The sequence below is a fragment of the Arvicola amphibius genome, chromosome 11 (genome assembly GCF_903992535.2).
Source record: "Arvicola amphibius chromosome 11, mArvAmp1.2, whole genome shotgun sequence".
Taxonomy (NCBI): domain Eukaryota; kingdom Metazoa; phylum Chordata; class Mammalia; order Rodentia; family Cricetidae; genus Arvicola; species Arvicola amphibius.
The window spans coordinates 94,395,689-94,416,515 of NC_052057.2; the positions used below are offsets into that span (position 1 = coordinate 94,395,689).

The following is a 20,827-nucleotide window of genomic DNA, read 5'->3' on the forward strand; positions in this document are numbered from 1 at the left end:
TTAATAGATTTTGTTCAGTAGTCAAAATGGCATTTTCATAGGTAAAAATTACTATCTTTTTCAGTAATCTTGATGTTAAGATTTGTCATGCTCAGTAGAGTGTTTGATAAGTAGCATCACAGTCAGCTTTTTGTTTTAGAATGTGAGATAACAGTTGTACTGCTGAAAACCACGCTTAAGTTTTACACTGTCTGGCTGTACTCTGTTTTGAAAAGTTGAGAATATGGTTGAAATTTATAGCATTGACTTCCTCATCTGATGTGTTGTAGGTAAAGTAAAGAATCCTGAATGGAGCAGAAATGAAATTCCACATAGTTGTGGTGAGGTTTGTAGGAAGAAACAGCCTGGCCAGGACTGTCCACATTCCTGTAACCTGTAAGTTGGAGTGATGGATTTCTGGGGACTCGGTGGGTGTGCTTTGCTAATGCCTTTACGTACACATACCATTACCACGAAACAAGAGGTGATAAAGAGTTACTCTGTAGTGAGCACTCTGCACAAGTTATTAATCCTTTCCACGGCCATGTGTAGGTATGATCATTTCTACTTTGTAGACGAGACTCAGAAAGGCTAAGCCTCGTGCCCAGTGTTGCAGTGCTAAGAAGTGATAGGGCTAGGTATAAAAAGCCAGTGATCCTTCCACTGTTTTGTACTGCTAGCCCTAAAAAGAAGAGAGCCTTGGATATTTATAGGAGTGTATAGGGCAGCCCAGGGAAAGCACTTGTTTAACATCCTGTATGGTAGGACTTTGAGGTTGGGAGGAGTGCTTGTTTTTCTTTTTCACAAAATTGTGTTACCCATATAATTAATTAGACTTTTCCTGTAATTGCTTTTAATTTCCAAAGGATTGCATTTGCCATCATTTAGAATGCCCCTCCCCAGAATACAAATTGCAGACCCTTGTTATCACATGGGTGCTAGAATTGAACCCAGGTCCCCTGGAAGAGCAGCAAGCATTCTTAACTACCCCACCAACTCTTCAGACACCTATAGATTTTAGGATTTTGTTGTTCTTTGCTTTCTTGCTTTTAGAGATGGGTTTCTCTTTGCAACAGCCCTGGCTGTCCTAGAACTAACTTTGTAGACCAGGCTGGCCTCTGCCTCCCAAGTGCTGGGATTAAAGGCATGTTCCACCAAACCCCAGCTTGTTTATATATATATATATGGGGACTAGCTGGAGTGGGAAGAAAGGACAAGAACAATGGGGTGGAGGGTGAACATCATCAAAAATATATGATATACATGTATGGGCTTCATTATTTGTGTGTGTGCATGCCTGTGTGGCAGCAAAGATTAGCCATCACCTTGCCACATTCACAGCAGGACACAGCTGAGGCAGCTTTGTTTGAATTTTGGTTCATATAAATGGTTTCTTCATTAAAGCTTTTTCTCTTACAGTCTCTGCCATCCTGGACCCTGCCCACCTTGCCCTGCTTTTACAACTAAAGCATGTGAATGTGGACGCACCAGGTAAAGTTAGAACTGTACTGAGGAAGAAGTCAGTTTCCATATGCACGATTCACATGTGATTGTCTAACGTAGATTAGTAAACAGATAGAAGTGAATGGTTGGCATAAATAAAGTCATCCCTTGATGTCCCTGGGGACTTGGTTCTAGGACCTCTGGGGTTAAGGCAAAGCTAGAACCAGAGCTCTGCTAACATCTTGTTAGGTAGGCATTCTGGCTGTGTGCAGTGCAAACATGCCTGCTCCCAGGACACTGCTCTTGTCATCTAGTCTGCGCACACTGTTCCTTCCTTCCCTGTTTCAGAGGAAGCTGGGCAGAGTGAGAGAAGAACCCAGACTTCGCCCATCCTTCCAGGGTTCTTTCCCCTCCTGCATACTGCTCAGTAGAAGACAGATGAATGATGAATTACCTAGGACAGATTTTCAGAGCGAGCCTTCATTTCACCACTAATTAGAAAAGAGAAAAGAGGGAAAGGCAGGAACAAAGGAGAAAGAAGTGGAGGGATGGAGAGAATAGTTGAGGAAATAAAAATTGGCAGGAGGGGGCTGGAGGGATTGCTTGGTGATTAAGAGTGCATGACCATTGTAGAAGACCTGAGATCAGTTTCCAGCACCATGTTGGGCAGCTCACAGCTGCTGGTTACTCCACCTCTGAGGGATATGATATCTGTAGCCTCCGTGAACACCTGCATCTCTGTTTCTTATATATGTGCACAAAATTTTAAGTAATAAAAATAAATCTTTAAAAATTAGAAGAAAACATGTTAGGGGAAGCAAAGTCTAGAACTGTTTCCTGGGTGTTAGGGGAAGGTTTTGGATTTTACTGTTTATTTTGTCTGTATAGTGGGGACTTTCAGAGTAATGTATTTGTATCTTTATAGGCACACAGTTCGCTGTGGTCAGGCTGTCTCAGTCCACTGTTCTAACGCGTGTGAGAATATTTTGAACTGTGGTCAGCACCGCTGTGCTGAGCTGTGCCATGGAGGTCAGTGCCAGCCTTGCCGGATCATATTAAACCAGGGTAAGTGGAATGCACGTGTTAGCAATGCTCAATGCATTTTTCTGGAATTGTGTGTTGTGTCAATTATATTACAGCAGAACAGCTTCACAGAAGCCTATACTCGAGGGGAGGTTTGGGGGATGGGCATCAAAAACAAGCTCATAGTGAGTTATCTATCTGTGTACTTAACTAGGGTTTCTAAAATAAAAAAAATGTTGGCAAGGGCATTTGGCATCTTCATTCAGTGTTGGCAGATGTACAAAATGCTAGTCATTTTGGACAACTGTTTGTCAGTTTCTTATAAAATTAAACATATGTATATGTTGTGACCCAGCCATTCCACTCTGATATTTGCATACCAAGTATGCAGAGAAAGGACTGTACAGGAATATGTGTTTCTAAGAACCTCATACTGAAAACAACCTAGATGTCCTTTAACTGGAGGAAGGAACAGATAACTTAAGTAAATTTTTTTTTCTTTATTTTTTTGAGACTGGCCTTATTATGGTGCCTAGAATGTTCTCAAATCCCTAGAGTTCTGCCTTACCTTCCCAAGAAGCTGGAACTAAGGAGTGTACCATTAAATAGTCCTTTGGCCACATACGTAGTTTACTTTGTCACGTGTTGATTCTTCCAGGACCTTTTTCAGCCTTATCTAGAAATTGAATGCACATTACATCTGAGTGTTCATTAAATGCCAAACATACAGCTTAAGGCTGGTTCCGTAATACTGTTCAGGCAGCTGTAACCCTTGACCCTGCTGCTACTCTTGTGGTTCTGTCTCTCTTGCTAAGCATACCCACCAGCCTTTTGGTATTGAACTCATGATCATTTTCTAATCAACTAGAGAACTCCATTTTGTTTTTATTGTGATTTTCTGCACTACCCTCCTCTCTCCCCCCATGTGTATATATGATTGTGTGGTATATGTTCATGTGTATAATAAGCATGTTAAAGTGTATGGGCACAAGTGTGTTCCAGCAGGTGTCATGTGTGAGCATATGAATACCTGAAATTGGCATTGAATGCCTTTCTTAATTACTTTCTACTTTACTCTTTTACATTTATGGCATTTATATATTGTGTATGAAAGTATGTGTATGGAGACACATGCCATAACACGGGAGATTGAATCAGTTCTCTCTTTATGCCCCATGAGTTCCAGGGATCAGGTTCTGGTCACCGGGTTGGCAGTAGGCATCTTTACCTGCTGAGCCATCTCACCAGCCTCAGTCTCCACTTTATGTATTGAGTCCAGAGCTCTTTGATTGGCGAGTCTAGGTAGCAAGCTTGCTCTAGGATCTCCCATTTTGTCTCCTGAATATTGGGATTATAGGTGGCCTTCCACACCTGCCAGCCATTTATGAGGGTTCTGGGAATTAGTTAGAACTCTGGTCGCCTTGCTTGTTTGGCAAGTGTTTCTTTTCTTTCTTTTTTCTACTGCTTGATCACTTTTATAAACTTTCCATCATGTTAAACACACCCCTCCCATCAGGGCTTATCAAACAGGCAATCTGAGACAATGCTTAAATAGACAACCTGAAGACCTTTACTTTGATCTGCACTTATTTTATGCTGAATTTATTCCTGTGCCATAAGTTTTTGTTTCTTCTGGGATATCTTTTTCTTCTGTGCACCCTCCACTTCTGGCTTTGGGACAGTTTGTTCATTTCAGTGAGGCTCATCCATTGTGGCAGGGGAGCTCATGTACGATTCATCCGGCCGTGAGCTCTGTCAGTTCGTCAGTGCATCTTTGGTGCTTTGTTCACTGATGTGTTCGATGGTGTGAGACTCTGCATCTAAACCCTTCAGTCCAGCGCTGCTCTCTGTGTTTTTAAGCACGTGCAGTAGAAACTCAGCACTTTTTTTTTGCCACTGACCCTGTGTCCAGCCCCACTGTGTTTGGCCTGGGCGTACCTACTGCCACCACCATTGTACCATCAGAATGGCACCCATTGCTCCTTTAAAGTAACATCTTCCAGGTATTTTGGTGGCTTTTTGGATATGCATACCCTTGATGGCCTGGGTAGTTTCATGGATGTTCTTAAAGTGAACCCAAAAATTTGATCCTCTTTGCATGATTTTGTAGGTTTTTCTGGGTCAAAAGGGTAGCAAACCATCTTTACAGGTCACCTCAGGCCACTTACATCTTGGCAAGTGTTTCTCCATTGAGCATTCTCCCCAGCCCAAATGTTCTGCCTATTAATTTACTCTTTCTTATTTATAGCTGTATGTTCATTACCTCTGACAAAAAGACTGTTCTGTTTGGGTAGAAACACAGCAAAGAGCCTGGCATAGTGACTGATACCTGTAACCCCTGCCCTTAGAGGCTGAGACAGGAAGAGTGAGAGTTTGAGGCCCACCTGAGCCATCATAACAAGTTCAGGTCAGCCTGTCAAGCCAGACCCTGCCTCAGAAGAAAAGAAAAGAAAGAGAGGAAACAAAACATGCCAAAGAAAAGGCTGCTTGTAGGAAGCTTTTGGTTGCTAGATTTTGCTCATCAGTTCATTGATCCAAAAGTATTAACTGTTCCCTTTGTCTGTATTGATTCATCCTACAAATATTTGAAGAAATAATGAGTTTTAGAGTGGTGGATAAAGATGCACATATTCTTATTAGAAGACAGAATGTCTTTTCTTTAATGTGTATGGGTGTTTTGCCTGTGCATGCATGCAAGTGTGTGTGTGTGTGTGTGTGTGTGTGTGTGTGTGTGTGTCTGTGGGTGCATATGTTTGGTACCGCATATATGCCTAGTGCCCAAGGAGGCCAGAAGAAGACATCAGATTCGTGAAACTGAACTTACAGGCAGTTGTGAGCCATCACGTGGGTGCTGGGGAATTGAACCTGGATCTATAAGAGCAACTAGTACTCTTAGCCACTGAGCCATCTCTCCAGCACTGGAATGTTTATTTTTAAAATGTAAAAAGTTTATGTTTCAGTGACTTGAAGCTATCTCTTCCCATATGCCAGTAGTTCTGTCTAATACACTATTTTATAGATAAGATTTTTTTTTTATGAGTTCTCACTATGTAACCCTGTCTTGCCTAGGACTTGTTAATAAACCAGGCTGGCCTTGAACTCAATTACATTTATTCTGCTGTTCATTTTCTGTACCAGTAGATAGCCAAAGTTGTCCTTAGGAAGAAATTGCCATTAATTAGTTACATGAAATTTCAGTTTTGTTTCTACTCTTTTGGTCACCATTTATCATGTGAGCAAGGTATACATGAATAGATTAATTTGTGATAAATATCCTTTATGAAAAGAAGTGCCCCCCCCCCCAGAAAAAAGATTGTGGGGTGGTGGTGGCACACGCCTTTAATCCCAACACTCAGAGGCAGGTAGATCTCTGTGAATTCCAGGACAGCCAAGACTACACAGAGAAACCCTATCTCAGGGAAAGAAAGAAAAAATTGTAAAATGATGCTTATGAGAAAAATTATGTAATTTAATGAAAATCACTTCAGATTTAACAGTATTAGTATCCAAATTATTAAGAATTTCATATTGTGGTAATGTTTTTAATAGTGAAGCCCTTTTGAAAGCATTTGCTATAAAGTATCAAGAATCCATTTTGCTTGTGTTGAAGTGAAGATGGGGACTCTGGATGTCAGCTGCTCTACTACCATACCACCAACTAAGCCTGCAGTGCCCTCTGCCATGTCCAGAGACCTCGTAACCCATGGTGCTCCCCTAGCCCTAGGTACTAAGTTGTGTCCTTTTAGCTTGAGGCGGTCTGTTTGAAGCATGTGTTGCAGAGGCCCTAAGTGATATTGGCGGAGGAACAGGAGCTTTTATTTGTCCCCATGTAAAGCTCTCAGGTGTCAGAGAGCTCCTGTATAAACCATAGTAATTTCAGCATCATGTCTGATCTATGCTAATGAATGTTTATAGACTATTGGGAATATTTTTCAAGCATGGATAGGTGCTAATTGGTCTTTTAAACTGTCCTCAAGTGTGCTACTGTGGCAGCACCTCCCGAGATGTGTTATGTGGAACAGATATGGGGAAATCTGATGGATTTGGGGACTTCAGCTGTTTAAAGATATGTGGCAAGTAAGGTTTTACATTTTCTTACTTAATTGCTTTTAGTTAAAACTTCATTTTATGTAACAGTTACATAATTGTCTATTGTTTTTATTAAAAGGGACTTGAAATGTGGGAACCATACCTGTTCTCAAGTGTGCCACCCTCAGCCTTGTCAGCCTTGCCCACGGCTCCCCCATTTGGTGCGATGTTGCCCTTGTGGCCAAACACCTCTCAGCCAGTTACTGGAACTTGGAAGTAATGGTCGGAAAACATGCATGGATCCTGTCCCTTCGTGTGGAAAAGTGTGTGGCAAACCCTTGTCCTGTGGTTCCTCAGGTAACTAGTTGACATAAAATTCATTTTATAGTATTTATTTGGGGGCTGAAGAGACAGCTCAGTGATTAAGAGGACTGGATGCTCATCAGAGACCCAAGTTCCATTCTCAGCACCCACATGGTGGCTCACAACCGGTTATCCGTAATAGCATTTCTAGAGGATCTGATGATCTATCTACATGAATATAGATAGAGCCCACACATGGTGCACAGACATAACATGAAGGTGAACTATCCATACACATAAAATAAAAATTGAAAAGTTTTTTTTAATGAATGTAAATGTTTAGCAGCAATGATGCTTTAACCAAGTAGTAAATGCCACTCTAAAGAGGTTCTCATAAACATAATAATCAAATTTGGACAGGTACTTTTTTATCTTTTTACTCAAAGTACTCTTGTGAAAATACAGATTTCCCAAGTGATTTCTCCAATTTTATTGACATCATTGGTTCTCTGAGCACCTACTTTAGTACAAACACTACACACACGTGCACACACACGCACACACACACACAAATCCAGCACTCCACACATGTTTGCATGCCATCTTTTGTAATAGGAGCATGCTAAAACAACTGTGGATGGGAAATTTAGGTCTGAAATTCCAAGTGACAGAGTCTCGGCCAATTAAAGCACTTAAACAACAGCACCTTCCAGCTAAGCCTCCTAGACAGCCAATTAAAGCACTTAAACAGCAGTGCCTTCCAGCTAAGCCTCCTGGACAGCTGAGGGCGACACCTTGAGCATCATTTCTGGATGGGTGCTTTTCTAAGATGGGAATCTTTCTATGTAGCTCTGGCGAGACTGGTACTGTGTAGCTGAGCCTGGCATCAGATTGGTGGGTAGCTTCCTAACACAGTCTCTCCAGGGCTGGGTGACCGATAGGAGCCACCATACCCAGATTGTATTATCTATAAGATAATGTCTTTCCCCTTGTGATTGAGCACACATCTTTCTGTGGAGCTGTTACTAAAGTGATGGCCTTGGGCCCCTTAGGCTTATCAGGCTATTTGCTCTACTCCTGTGTGCAGTTTGGATTGTTCTATATGCTTTCTGAGGCTTTTTGTTGTATGTTCTTGTTAATATTTTTAGTGTGGCTGCCTCTGATCACTAATGATACCTTGCTTCCTCTTTTGTGACTTCTGGTCATTTGGATATAGAAATCAGAAAATTTCATCGGAATTAGATATACAATAACACTGAGTTTCGTTTTTTTTGTGTGTGCGTTCCTTGTGGTGCTGCTGTTTTCTGAGACAGGATCTTGTACGTAGCTCTGGTTGGCTTGGCACTCACTATGTAGCCCAGCTAGCCTCTGCCTCTCAGTGGTGGGGCCGCAGACCTCTTTAGTGTGAGTTGGTCTTTGAGGCATGTACAGGTGTGCTTTTGCTGTACTTGGTATATTCGTTATTGAGTGAGTGTTGAAAGGCATGACTCTAGAAAAGGAAATGCAGGCAACCGAGAGTAAGGAAGAGTCCGCTAACTAACCATGCATCTTTTAGGAAAAGGTGGACAGGCCTGGGTTAGGTTCATTTTAGTGAAAAGAGCCTTCACGGATTTTTTTTTTTTTTTTTTTTTGAGTACCAGCAGGAATCAGTGGAGTATTTAATTCTTTTTTACTGTCTGAATTTAAATTTATGTATAGAAATGTATTCCTTGTTCTTTTATTTACTGTTATGTTTAGGGTTTTGTTTTGTTTTGTTTGGATACAGTCTCATGTAGCTCAGGCTAGCCTTGAACTCTCTTTGTGTGTAAAATGGAGATCAGATGACTTCTAAATCAAGAAAGCTGGTCAAATCTTCCCTTTTCTAGAAGGAAATGCATGATTTTGCTTTTGTAACAGTTTCACAATACAGCGACCAGAAGTCCTATCCTGAGGCTCAGTTGTTCTGTTGGCAATAAGAGAAAAACTCTGAAATGGGTAACGAAAGACTAGAGCAAGAACTCAGTGACCTGTGTGTGGACCTTGGAGGGCCAGATCAAGGGCTTATGAGGAACTGCTGTGCTGCTGCGGGTCTGTTTACATAGGGCTCGGTGTTGAGCCCAGGCCCCAGCCAAGCACTTGACCACCAAGCTCCAGCTCCAGCTCTTAGCAAGTGTTGTATATTTATTTCCTTTGGTTTTTCATTTAGGGCAAATCTCAAAGACTGTCTTCTTGACCATGTTTAATAGGGCAGACTGCTGAGCAGTCTGTGCACCCGGGTATAGATCGATCAATCTATCTATCTATCTATCTATCTATCTATCTATCTATCTATATGCTGGTAGATTAATGGAGTTTTAGACTTTAGGCTTGAATGTAGTCCAAACAAGGCACACAGTTTACCCAAACCATCTTAACTGGTTTATCTCAAGGAAAGAGGTGGTTAGAAAAAAAGCCTGCTAAAACAGCTGTCATCTTGAGTAAATGTATACTTCCAAGGCTTTGCTGCCTGAAGAACACTAGTAACTTCATACTGTAAGGTAAGTAGATGACTTTAAAGAAGTTTGACCACTCAACCACAGATGCTGTAGAGCTGGACATGCCTTTAACCCAGCTCTCACTCTCCCGGGAGACAAAGGCAGGCAAAGACCTGGTCTGCTAAAAGAGCTCCAGGTCACAAGGTGGCTCAGTGATTAAGAACACTTGTCAGTCTTTCAGAGGACCCAGTTTTGACCCTAGTGCCCATATCGTGGTCACGGTGGTTCCCTACAATCCACAACTCCAGTTCCAGGGGTTCAGTCATCCAAGGGGACCACACACACATGGTACACATACATATATGCAGGCAAAACACACATAAGATGAGGACGTTTAATAAAAGAGTAAACAGATAAATAAAAGAGTTCCAGACAGCCAAGAAAACAATGAGACAATGACAAAAACAAAGAAACAAACTATAGTATTTCAGTACAGCTGGGTGGCAGTGGTGCCGCCTTTAATCCCAGCACCGAGGAGGCAGAGGCAGGTGAGTCTATGAATTTGAGCCCAACTTGGTTTACAGAATGAATTCCAGGACAGCCAAGGCTACACAGAGAAGTCTTGTCTCAAAAAACAAACAAAATCTCAGTTCAGTGGGTAAAGGCATTTGTCACCAGAACCCATACGTGATAGAAGGAGAAAACTGATTCCCTTCTGACCTCTGCATGAGTTCCGTGACACTCATATGCTCGTACACTTATACACACACACACACATGTGAAGAGATAAATAAAATTTTTTTTAAGCTGTGGAAGAGGGAGGCTTTTAAAACAATCTACAGTTGTTGTAATAGTAACCAGCGGTGGTATTCGGAGAATCAACGCGAGGAAAGCAACAGAAACTGCCTGTGAGAGTACCAATGTCAGAGTTAGGAAAAACTTCAAGTTACCCTTTATAAGTGTGCTCATTAAACCAAAGGAAACCATGTTACACAGACAGAAGACAGAATCACATCAAGTAGAGAATATCAGTAAAGAAAAAGAGCTAAAGCCAGGCATGGGATAGCACATCTGTAATTCCAGCACTTGGGAGTTCAGATCCTTAGCACTGAGTGACCTTGAGGTCAGCCTGGGATACACGAGCAAGAAATTGCAAAAAGTAAATATCTGGGAGTGGTGGCATTTGCCCATAATCCCAGCATTCAGTAGACAAAGACAGAAGGATCTTGAGTTAGAGGCCATTTTAAGAGGCTGTGTGTTAACAACAGAAAGAATCAAATGGAAATTCTGGAATTGAAAAGTTTGACAACAGAATTCATTAAAAGTGCTCAACAATTGATTTGTCCTGACCGAAGAAATGATCAATAGGACTAGAGGTATAACTTAGTAGAATGTTTACCTAGTGTATGTATGTATGAGACCCTGGTTTCAATCCCAAGTAACAGAGAGAGACTCAGCAGTAATCTTTCAGGAAGGAGTTCTCCTGTGTATCACGATTGTTTTCTCTTGCTGCTTTTAAAGCTGTTTCCTTGTTTTTGAATTACAGAATTCTTATTACAGGTCTGGGTGTGACTTTCTTTGCATGAATGCCTTTCTTGATGTGTAATGTTTTCCAATAAATGTGAAAGTTTTTACCCATTACTCAAATATTTTTCTTTGCCTTCCAACCTTTTAGTCCTTCCTACTCTAGGAATACTAATGTTTTTAAAGGCGTCCCATGTTTTCATGGGGCTCTGTTCAGTTTTCTTTATATTATCTCCTCCCTGCTCATTTCTTCCTAAAGCAGGGTTTTGTGTATCCCAGAATTACCTCAGACTTGATAGGTAGCCGAGACTAACCTTGAACTTGTGATTCTCTTGTCTCCAACTCCCAAGGACTATGACTAACAGGCCTTAAATTCATTATATAATCAAATTGACCTTGAAATCCCAATCCTATCTCCATCTCCTGAGTGCTGTAATCACAATCATGCACTCCTTATGAAATTTTAATGCAGTGCTGGGGATCAAACCCAGGGCGTTCTGCAAGTTAGGCAATCACCCTACCAACTGAGTTACATTTCTTGTCTCAAGAAAGGATAAAACAGAAAAATTTTACCCTAAATCTGGTTAGCTATCAGGTGAATGTAGGTTGTCCACGTCTATAAAGACAACAGCCTCAGTTGGTGGAATTATGAACTGTGGCTTCAGAATTATCTGTGATCCCCAGGTAACTTGTAGAGCCCAGAGCATTTCATCGAAATCATACATGATTAAATTCTAGGGAGATGTGAATCTAATATAAAGACTTTGCTTGGCACCTAAAGCAAAGGTCAGAAAAATCTATGCTTTGTGTCAGCAAGCAGCATGCATAGACCAGCAAGCAGCAGAGACTGATGCTGGTCTCTGACTTTGAATGTGCCCAGCCTGGATGAAGGGAAGCCAAGGGAGAAGCACTGACCACATTCTTCTCCCTCAGCAACACTTTTGGAGTTATTAGGAGTAGAGGTGGAAAAACAGTGTTGGTAGTGAAATGGAAGAATCAGAGTAAGTCACTCCCCGCTCTTTCCTTTGTATTGAAGATTTCATCCATACCTGTGAGAAGCTCTGCCATGAAGGAGACTGTGGACCATGCTCTCGCACGTCAGTCATTTCCTGCAGATGCTCTTTCAAGACAAAGGTAAACTGTTAGAACCCCTGTCATCGTTTCCTTTAAAATGGTGATGGTCAATGAGGAAGACACAAAATAACCCAGTTTACTCACTGGATCCCACCAATGTACATTGGCATGTACCTACCGTGCCCCATTTTTAGGATAGACTAGAGGGTTATAGCACTCACGGTTCAGACACGGGGGTGAGGCAGTATTAGCAACTGCAGGTGTGAAGAAGGAACAAAGACTGCTCTGGTTTAGCCAAATGAGAATTGGACACAGCCCTCAAAACTCCTCCCCTGAGATTTTGGACCGCTGCTGAAGTAGCCAACATGCTCACTTAATTCTCATGAGCTGAAGGTCAGGGGCTCAGCACCTCACAGCTTGGTCATTCGGCAGACTCTTCTAATTCACTGAGAGACTGAAAACGATCACAGTCATTGTTACAGTTTTTCTTTTCTTTTTAAGATTTGTTTATTTATTTTATGGAAATGTGTACTCTAACTGTGCCTCTAGAAGAGCAGTCTCTCCGGCCCCACCAGTGCAGCTTTATTACTAGGAAGGGACACAAACTGAAATTAGTCAGTGAGGAAACGCAGGAGAAAATATGAGAAGGGACCACATGTGAAGCTTTTGTTTGTCATTTGTCCTTCCCCATGGAGTTGGGACAGCATTACCTTCCAGTATCTGACGTATAGAGAGTATTCCAGCCAGGAAGGCTCACCGAAGCCTGTGTGCTGAGAAGTTTATTGTCGTACTGGTATGATTTACTACCTACAAAGCCAGTCTGTCTTTCCAGAGTTTGTGTGACCAAAGCCTCAACCCTAAGACTGTCCAGTGTGGCCAACCTGCTTCTATGGCATAGTCTTAGATTATCCAGTTGACATAAACCATAAACAAATAATGTTATTTGACTAAACAGCACCTCTTGAGAGTCAAGTACAGAAGTCAGAATTCAGTTTCTAATTTCAGTCCTGAGTAGTCTGATTGGGCTTTGTGTTATAAAAAGGCATTTGACCCATTTTGGAGTTGGGCTTTAGTACCCATTTCTTCTCTAATCAGAAGAGGCATGAAGTCTTGGGATGAGGCCTTCTAAGTAATGATCTGTCCTGCTCCTCTTCCAGGAAGTCATTTATGCACATATCAGGACCTCCTCCGAAGAGCATAGTCTGGGGTGGAGACAGACCGCAACAGTTGATTCTTTTTATTAAAGTAGCCAAGGTCTGGGCAACCATTGGTTCCCAAATAAGTTTGAAGATATAGTTATCTTAATGGATAAGCTTAAGAATAAAAGAAAAGAAAAAAAGAAAAGTAAACATTATTATGATGGAAATTGTGTTGCACTTATGAGGTATTTTCTCAACATCACAGTATATGTAAATGTTAGTTGTGGAGCCCATTACACTTTGTAAATGCCATGTTGGCTGCAGTAGTTGGGGTGTAGCTTAGTGATGGAGTATGTGTTTAGCGTGTAGGAAGCTTCATTTAACCACAACGATTTTTCTTTTCTTTCTTTTTTTTTTTCAAGATACAGTCTCTGTGTAGACCTGGCTGTCCTGGAACTCTCTTTGTAGACCAGGCTGGCCTCAAACTCAGGAATCTGCTTGCCTCTGCTTGCCTCTGCTTTCTAAGGGCTGGGGTTAAAGTCACATATTGCCTGGCTACGTGGATTTTTCACAAATGTTTCTTGTAATGGGGTGAAAGCAAATTTGGGGGGATGTTGTTTTGTTTGTGTGTGTACGTGTGTGCATGCATATTTGTGTGAGGGTTCCACATCCCTTGGAACTGGAGTTATGAGCTGCCATGTGGGTGCTGGGAATTGAACCCAGGTCCTTTGGAAGAGCGGCCAGTGCTCTTAACCGCTGAGCCATCTCTCCAGTCTTTCTTTTTCTTATTGGTTTGTGTTTTGTTCGAGACATGATCTCAATCTATAGCCATTCTGTACCTCACAGTACTGCCCAAGCTAGCTTGAATTCAAGGCTGTCTTGCCTCAGGTTCCAGAGTGCTGAGATTGTAGGCATGCCCTTCAGTTTTGTAAACCTCCACATTTATTTGCGGCTCCAATGGCCAGTTTTGTAAGTCAGAGCCATTTTTACAAATGAGCCAAATACAGGTGCAGCTTCTAGGCAGCCCAGCCCCTTCCTCCTCGCATAACTGATTGAGTTCCCTGTCCACTGGCCTTACCACACATGTTCCACTCGATCGTGCGGCAGCAGATGGCATGTGGTAGCCTTTGGGGTCCTCTAGCATAGTTGAAAGCACAGTCAGAGTTTCAAGGTCCAAAGGTCTGCAGTATTTTTGGCTACAGTATTTTCATGGGTACTGTAAATACTTGCCATTAAATGACAGCAGATTATTACCTATTTTCAATTTTTTGTTTTGTTTTGTTTTTTGAGACAGGGTTTCTGTGTTTATTTCTGGCTGTTCTGAAACTGGCTCTGTAGTCCAGAGTGGCCTCAAATTCATAGAGACCTACCTGCCACTGCCCCCTGAGTGCTGGGATTAAGGGTGTGTGCCGCCACCACCCAACTCTAATTTCAATTTTTTAAAAAAAATTTTTAATATTTATTTATTATGTATACAATATTCTGTCTACGTCTATGCCTGAAGGGCAGAAGAGGGCACCAGACCTCATTACACCATGTGGTTGCTGGGAATTGAACTCAGGACCTTTGAAAGAGCAGCAGGCAAAGCTCTTAACCTTTGAGCCATCTCTCCAGCCCTAAAAATTATTTTTTAATGAGTTAATTTTTTGAGATAATGTCTTGTTATGTTGCTTGGTTGTCCTTGACCATACCTTCCAAGTGATGGGATCACAGGTCAGCTAGCATACTTAGATTCTTCATTCTTGCATCTGCTTTTCATGGATTTTACTGTTTGTCGTGGTTAGTTTTGATGCCTTTAGCTACCCCTTTCTTTCCAGATTTCATGATTTCTAATCTGCTCTTAAGTTTCAAGATCAGACCACAAAGACTGTTGGAATCACACTACATAAAAGTCAGGAAATCTGGGGTCCTGTTGTGAAGCTCACTGGCATAAGTGAGCTGGCTCCAGGCTGGAGTTGGTGAATAACAGTTATATTTTGTATTCTTTTGCAGGATCATTTTTATTACTTCTAAAGTAGCTATTGTTTCTTTTTCTTTTCCTGTAGGAGCTTCCATGTACCAGTCTTAAAAGTGAAGGTATGACTATAAAGGGCACCAAGGGACTTTCTGGAATGAAGATAATGCCCTGTGTATTCATAAAATGTTGATTTATGTCTGTTTAAATTCAGTGAAGAAGCATTTAAGATTGTCCATTACTTTTTTTTTCGAGACAGGGTTTCCCTGTAGTTTCTAGAGCCTGTCCTGGAACTAGCTCTTGTAGACCAGGCTGGCCTCGAACTCAGAGATCCGCCTGCCTCTGCCTCCCGAGTGCTGGGATTAGAGGTGTGTGCCACCACCGCCTGGCTGTCCATTACATTTTTTTAAATTATCTATCTATCTATCTATCTATCTATCTATCTATCTATCTATCTATCTATCTATTTATTAATTATGTACGCAACATTCTGTCTGTGTGTATGGCTGCAGGCCAGAAGAGGGCACCAGACCCCATTATAGATGGTTGTGAGCCACCATGTGGTTGCTGGGAATTGAACTCAGGACCTTTGGAAGAGCAGGCAATGCTCTTAACCTCTGAGCCATCTCTCCATCCCCTGTCCATTACATTTTTAACATTTACAGTAAAGGGGGAAATCATGCATTGAATTCTAGTTAGTAGATTTCTTGGGTGGGGGAAGCTGACTGAACTAAATATATTCATGTCTACAACTTTCTTTGAAATACTTTTTAAAAATTAATTGAAGCCAGGTGTGGTACATGTATAAACTTTCCTTGTTTTCTTTCGTTTAGCATCTTTTTTAAATTTGCCATTTTTATGGCTGAATAATACTCTATTTTGTTAATATATACAGCATTTATCCATTATTAGTTGATATTTTTGTAGGTGATTTCTACTTTTTGGCTACTGTGAATAATGCCATTATAAAGCTTAAATATTAGTTTGTGGTTTTTTTTTTAGACAGGATTTCCATGCTCCAGTTGGCCTCTCACTCACTCTATAATCAAGGATACCTTGACTTTCTGATCTTCCCAGCTGTCTCCCAAATGCTGGCATTATAGGCATGCACCATTATGCCCAGTTTTTTGGTTATTTTTTAATTATAGTTTATTTTTACTTTCTGTGCACTGGTGTTTTGCCAGCATGTATACCTGTGTGAGGGTGTCAGATCCCCTGGAAGCTAGAATTCCAGACAGCTGTGAGCTACTATGTGGGTGCTGGGAATTGAACCCAAGTCCTCTGGAAGAGCAGACTGTGCTCCTAACTGCTGAGCCATCTCTCCAGCCCTGGTTTGTTTGTTTTGAGGTGGGGTTTCTCTGTGTAGCCCTGGCTGTTCTGGAACTTGCTCTGTAGACCAGGCTGGCATCAAAGTCAAAGATCAGCCTGTTTCTGCTGCCCAAGTGCTAGGATTAAAAAAGTATGTGTCGCCGGGCGGTGGTGGCGCACGCCTTTAATCCCAGCACTCGAGAGGCAGAGGCAGGCGGATCTCTGAGTTCGAGGCCAGCCTGGTCTACAAGAGCTAGCTCCAGGACAGGCTCTAGAAACTACAGGGAAACCCTGTCTCGAAGAAAAAAAAAAAAAAAGTATGTGTCACCATACCAGTCTGTATGCCCAGTTTTCAAACAAATTTTTGTTTAAATAACTTTTTAAGGGTATATTTTATTTATTATGTATAATATTTTGTATGCATGATTGCCTATGCCAGACGAGGATATCACATCTCGTTATAGATGGTTGTGTGACACCTTGTGGTTGCTGGGAATTGAACTCAGGACCTCTGGAAGAGCAGTCAGTGCTCTTAACCTCTGAGCCATCTCCAGCCCCATAATAATTAACTAATTTTATTTTATGTACATTAGTGTTTTTGCCTACATGCCTGTGTGAGGAGGGTTTCAGATCTTTTGGAACTAGAGTTATAGACAGTTGTGAGCTGCCATGTGGGTTCTGGGAATTGAACCCAGGTCCTCTGGAAGGACAGTCAGTGATCTTAACTACTGATCCATCTCTCTAACTCCTAAATAACTTTTAAACTTTTTCATTTTACTTATTTTTGAGACAGAGTCTCACTTTGTAGCCTAGACTAGCCTACAGCTCATTATCTTTAGCCCAGGCTAGCCTTAAGCTTACTCGGGTCCTCTTGTTTGAGTGCTGTAATTGTACATGTAAACCCACAACACCCAGTACTGGTTTTTGTTTTTTGAGACCATATCCAGGACTATTCTGGGGCTTACTGTGCAACTAAAGATAACCTTTAACTTCTGAACCTCCTACCTATAGCTTCTGAGTCCTGGGACTACCACTGATGTGCTGTGCACCACCATGCTTGGTTTGTGCAAGTTCTAGCCCCACCAGGCCTATGCAGTGACGAAAACATTACAGCTGTCATAACATTGTAAAATGGGTGGGGTTTTGGTTTTTATTTCCTTAATGGCTAATGATGTTACACACCTTATGTTCTTATGGCCATTTGTGTCTTTTTGTTTGTTTGTTTGTTTTTTAAAGATTTATTTATTTATTATGTATACAACATTCTGCCTCCATGTATGCCCACATTCCAGAAGAGGGCACCAGATCTCATTACAGATGGCTGTGAGCCACCATGTGGGTGCTGGGAATTGACCTCTGAAGAGCAGCCAGTGCTCTTAACCACCAAGCCATCTCTCCAGCCCTTGTGTGTCTTTTAAAAGGGGGGAAAGATCGCTTTAAGTCATTTGTACTTTTTAAAAATTAGGTTGACGGTCTTTCTGTTGTTGTCAGTTTGTATGTATCTGGGTCGTAGGTGCTTTTGAGGTGTGTGATTTGCAAATACGTTTCCATTGTATGAGTAGTTGCTATTTCTTTATGGTATCCTTTAATTTAATATACAAATGTTTTTTGTTGTTGTTGAGTCCAATTTATATTTTTTGCCTTTTGTATGCACCTTAGGCCTCCTGGCCCTTCCTCCCTCCCCTTCTTTTTGGTGAGGATTGAACCCAGGGCCTCCCACACATGGTAGAAAACTGCTGTAACACTGAGCTAACCTAATTCTCTAGTTACTTTCGAAAGTATATATAAAACATGGAGCCGGGCGGTGGTGGTGCATGCCTTTAATCCCAGCACTCGGGAGGCAGAGGCAGGCAGATCTCTGTGAGTTCGAGGCCAGCCTGGTCTACAAGAGCTAGTTCCAGGACAGGCTCTAAAAAAGCTGCAGAGAAACCCTGTCTCGAAAAACCAAAAAAAAAAGAAAAGAAAAGAAAAGAAAAAAACATGGAATTACAGTCCATCTTTTTTTCTTTGTATGTGGTGCTGGAGACCACTTGGGCCTTCAGCAGACTATATGCACCCTACCACCAAGTGAATCTCTAGGGCCCATTTGAATTTTTGTTAGATATGTATGTACTTCATCTATGAAGAATAAGTATACCTTTTCTCTCCATCTTTACCCATACCATGTATTAATCAGCTTTGGTTTGTTTGGTTTTTTAAGGCGGGAATAAAATTTGAAAAGCATTTCATCAGTAATTTACTTACTTTATTACTTATGTATTTCTTCAGCCTACAGTCACTCATAGGTATGTTGAATGAATGTTAACATCTTTTGTATGTTTTTTTTTCTTTAATTGGCTATAACAGATGCTACATTTATATGTGACAAGCGGTGTAACAAGAAACGATTGTGTGGCCGGCATAAATGTAACGAGATATGCTGTGTGGTGAGTGGACTGAGCATTGGTCGGTGTAGTCGGATTCCATTCTTCTGGAAGCCTCAGCCCTCTAGAATGTGACCCAGATTTGGAAGTCAACCTAAACGGCAGAGTTTCTCCTGCTCCCCACGTGCACTCAGCAGACAACCTTTTTAGGCTTTTAGTGGCATCCGCTGCACAGGAAGAAGAGGATGTGTAGGCCTCCTCCGACCCCAATCCTAAGAAGCTTTAGTTTTGCTTTCTAAGATTTCCCATTTATTTATTTATTTAGTTAGTTAGTTAGTTAGTTAGTTGTTAGTTAGTTTTGGTGCGGGGCGGGGAGTGTCTGTTTTAGTCAGTATGGGGTTTGTATACGTGAGTGCAAATGCCTACAGAAGCTAAAGGTCAGTATCAGACCCCTTCTGGAACTGAAATTACAGGCAGTTGGGAGCCACCTGGCATGGGTCCTCTGCAAAAGCAGTAAATGCTCTTACCTATTGAGCCATCTCTCCAGCTCCCAAGACAACTTTAGAATGGTCCTTTGGGACTGTGTTGTCCCAGCATAGTGGGCCATATCAGATGCCAAAATAAGTATCCTGGGTTTTGTTTCTTTTTAAATACAGGTTCTCCATGTATTGCCCTAACTGGCCTAGACATTGCCTTATAGACTAGGTTGGCCTTGAACTTAGGATTTTTTTAAAGACACAGTTTCATTCATTTAAAATAATTGTTTCTATAGAGTTAATTGTAGGTCCTCTACCTGACATTGGTCTTGTGTTAATCTATATGTATATACATATATATGTAATGAGATGCTGTATGTTACATATAAGTAAAGCAACATATATACATACAAACAAGGGAAAATAATAACAAGGTAGTGTAACTATATATGTGTATATGTTATTCATGTATATATGCTTTCAAACTGCAAAGTTCCTTTTTTTTTTTTTTTTTTTTTGAGACGGTCTCACTATGTAGTCTAGCAGGCCTGGAACTTACTATGTAGGCAAAGGCTGGCCTTTAACTCACAGAGATCTGCCTACCTCTGCTTCTGCTTCCTAAGTGCTGCTATTCAAGGCATGCACCACAACACCTGACACAATCTTTAAAAATTTATATTTTGCAGCTATGGAGATGGTTAAGTTAGTAAAGTGATGACCTTACAAGGATGAGGACTTGCGTTTGAATCCCAGCACTCTTTAAAAATTCTGGGCATACTGGAGGACCAAGAAGGCTGAGTCTGATGAAGCAAGACTTTGCTAATACACTCCTCCTAGACCAAGGGGTGGAGAAAGCAGCCCTTACTGGAGAAAACCACAGGGCTGACTGTACTACCCAACATTTTTCACTGTCTTTGCTATTTTTTATTTATTTATTTTTTTAATTTTAACATCTATTGAAGAGAAGTGGGTGTGCTTATTTAACACTGTAAAAAAGAAAATGCTTGATTCCCAGTGCTGGGGAGATATAGGCGGGAGAATCTCTGGAGCTTGCTGGCGAGCTGTTCTAGCCCATTGATGAACTCCAAGCTAATGAGAGACCTTATCTCAAAGAAGAAGAAAATGTTCTGAGAGTGGGAGCTGAGGCTGGCTTCTGGCCTCCTCTCATCCCCACACACATGTACCTAACACACTTGTAAAAACCCTTGTCTTGACAAAGAAAAGAGTGATGCTGTTATGTTCTGTACCAAGGTGGGTGAGTCAGTGTTTGGAAATCTAATAAAGATTGCTCCGTCAGAAAGTTCGAACCAAAGCAGCGAGGTAGCACAGCAAAGCCCATCCACACAACATCCAGCTACAATAAGTGTCTGTTCATGACTAATCTCGTGTCATTCCTGTCTTCCCCTTCTTCCGTTCATAATGTGTGCAGCCTTGTTTTTATTTTGTTTATAAAATGGAGAAGAATCATGAACAAATAGAAATCTCTCTTCTTAGGACAAGGAGCACAAGTGTCCTTTGATTTGTGGGAGGAAGCTCCGATGTGGCCTTCATCGGTGTGAAGAACCTTGTCATCGAGGGAATTGTCAGACCTGCTGGCAAACCAGTGAGTACCTTCACTGTGTACTTAAAGAGTGAGTACCTTTACAGTGTCCTAAAGAGTGAGTACCTTCACAGTGTACTTAAAGAGTGAGTACCTTCACCGTGTACTAAATAGTGAGTATGAGTACCTTCACCGTGTACTTAAAGAGTGAGTACCTTC

General features: G+C 41.4%; 1 protein-coding gene and 1 non-coding gene across 3 annotated transcripts in view; both read left to right on the plus strand.

The window, feature by feature from the left end:
- Nfx1 (nuclear transcription factor, X-box binding 1) overlaps positions 1 to 20,827 on the plus strand; it is a 58,882-nt gene that overhangs the window by 17,520 nt on the left and 20,535 nt on the right. For both annotated transcript variants that reach the window (XM_038347009.1, XM_038347010.2), the window contains exons 5-13: positions 270 to 375; positions 1,399 to 1,470; positions 2,348 to 2,487; positions 6,423 to 6,522; positions 6,614 to 6,831; positions 11,791 to 11,888; positions 15,013 to 15,043; positions 18,576 to 18,655; positions 20,563 to 20,671. In XM_038347009.1, coding sequence (XP_038202937.1) covers positions 270 to 375; positions 1,399 to 1,470; positions 2,348 to 2,487; positions 6,423 to 6,522; positions 6,614 to 6,831; positions 11,791 to 11,888; positions 15,013 to 15,043; positions 18,576 to 18,655; positions 20,563 to 20,671 — 954 coding nt within the window. The remainder of the gene's footprint in view (positions 1 to 269; positions 376 to 1,398; positions 1,471 to 2,347; positions 2,488 to 6,422; positions 6,523 to 6,613; positions 6,832 to 11,790; positions 11,889 to 15,012; positions 15,044 to 18,575; positions 18,656 to 20,562; positions 20,672 to 20,827) is intronic.
- LOC119826932 lies at positions 19,845 to 19,972 on the plus strand. The gene has a single exon (XR_005287499.1).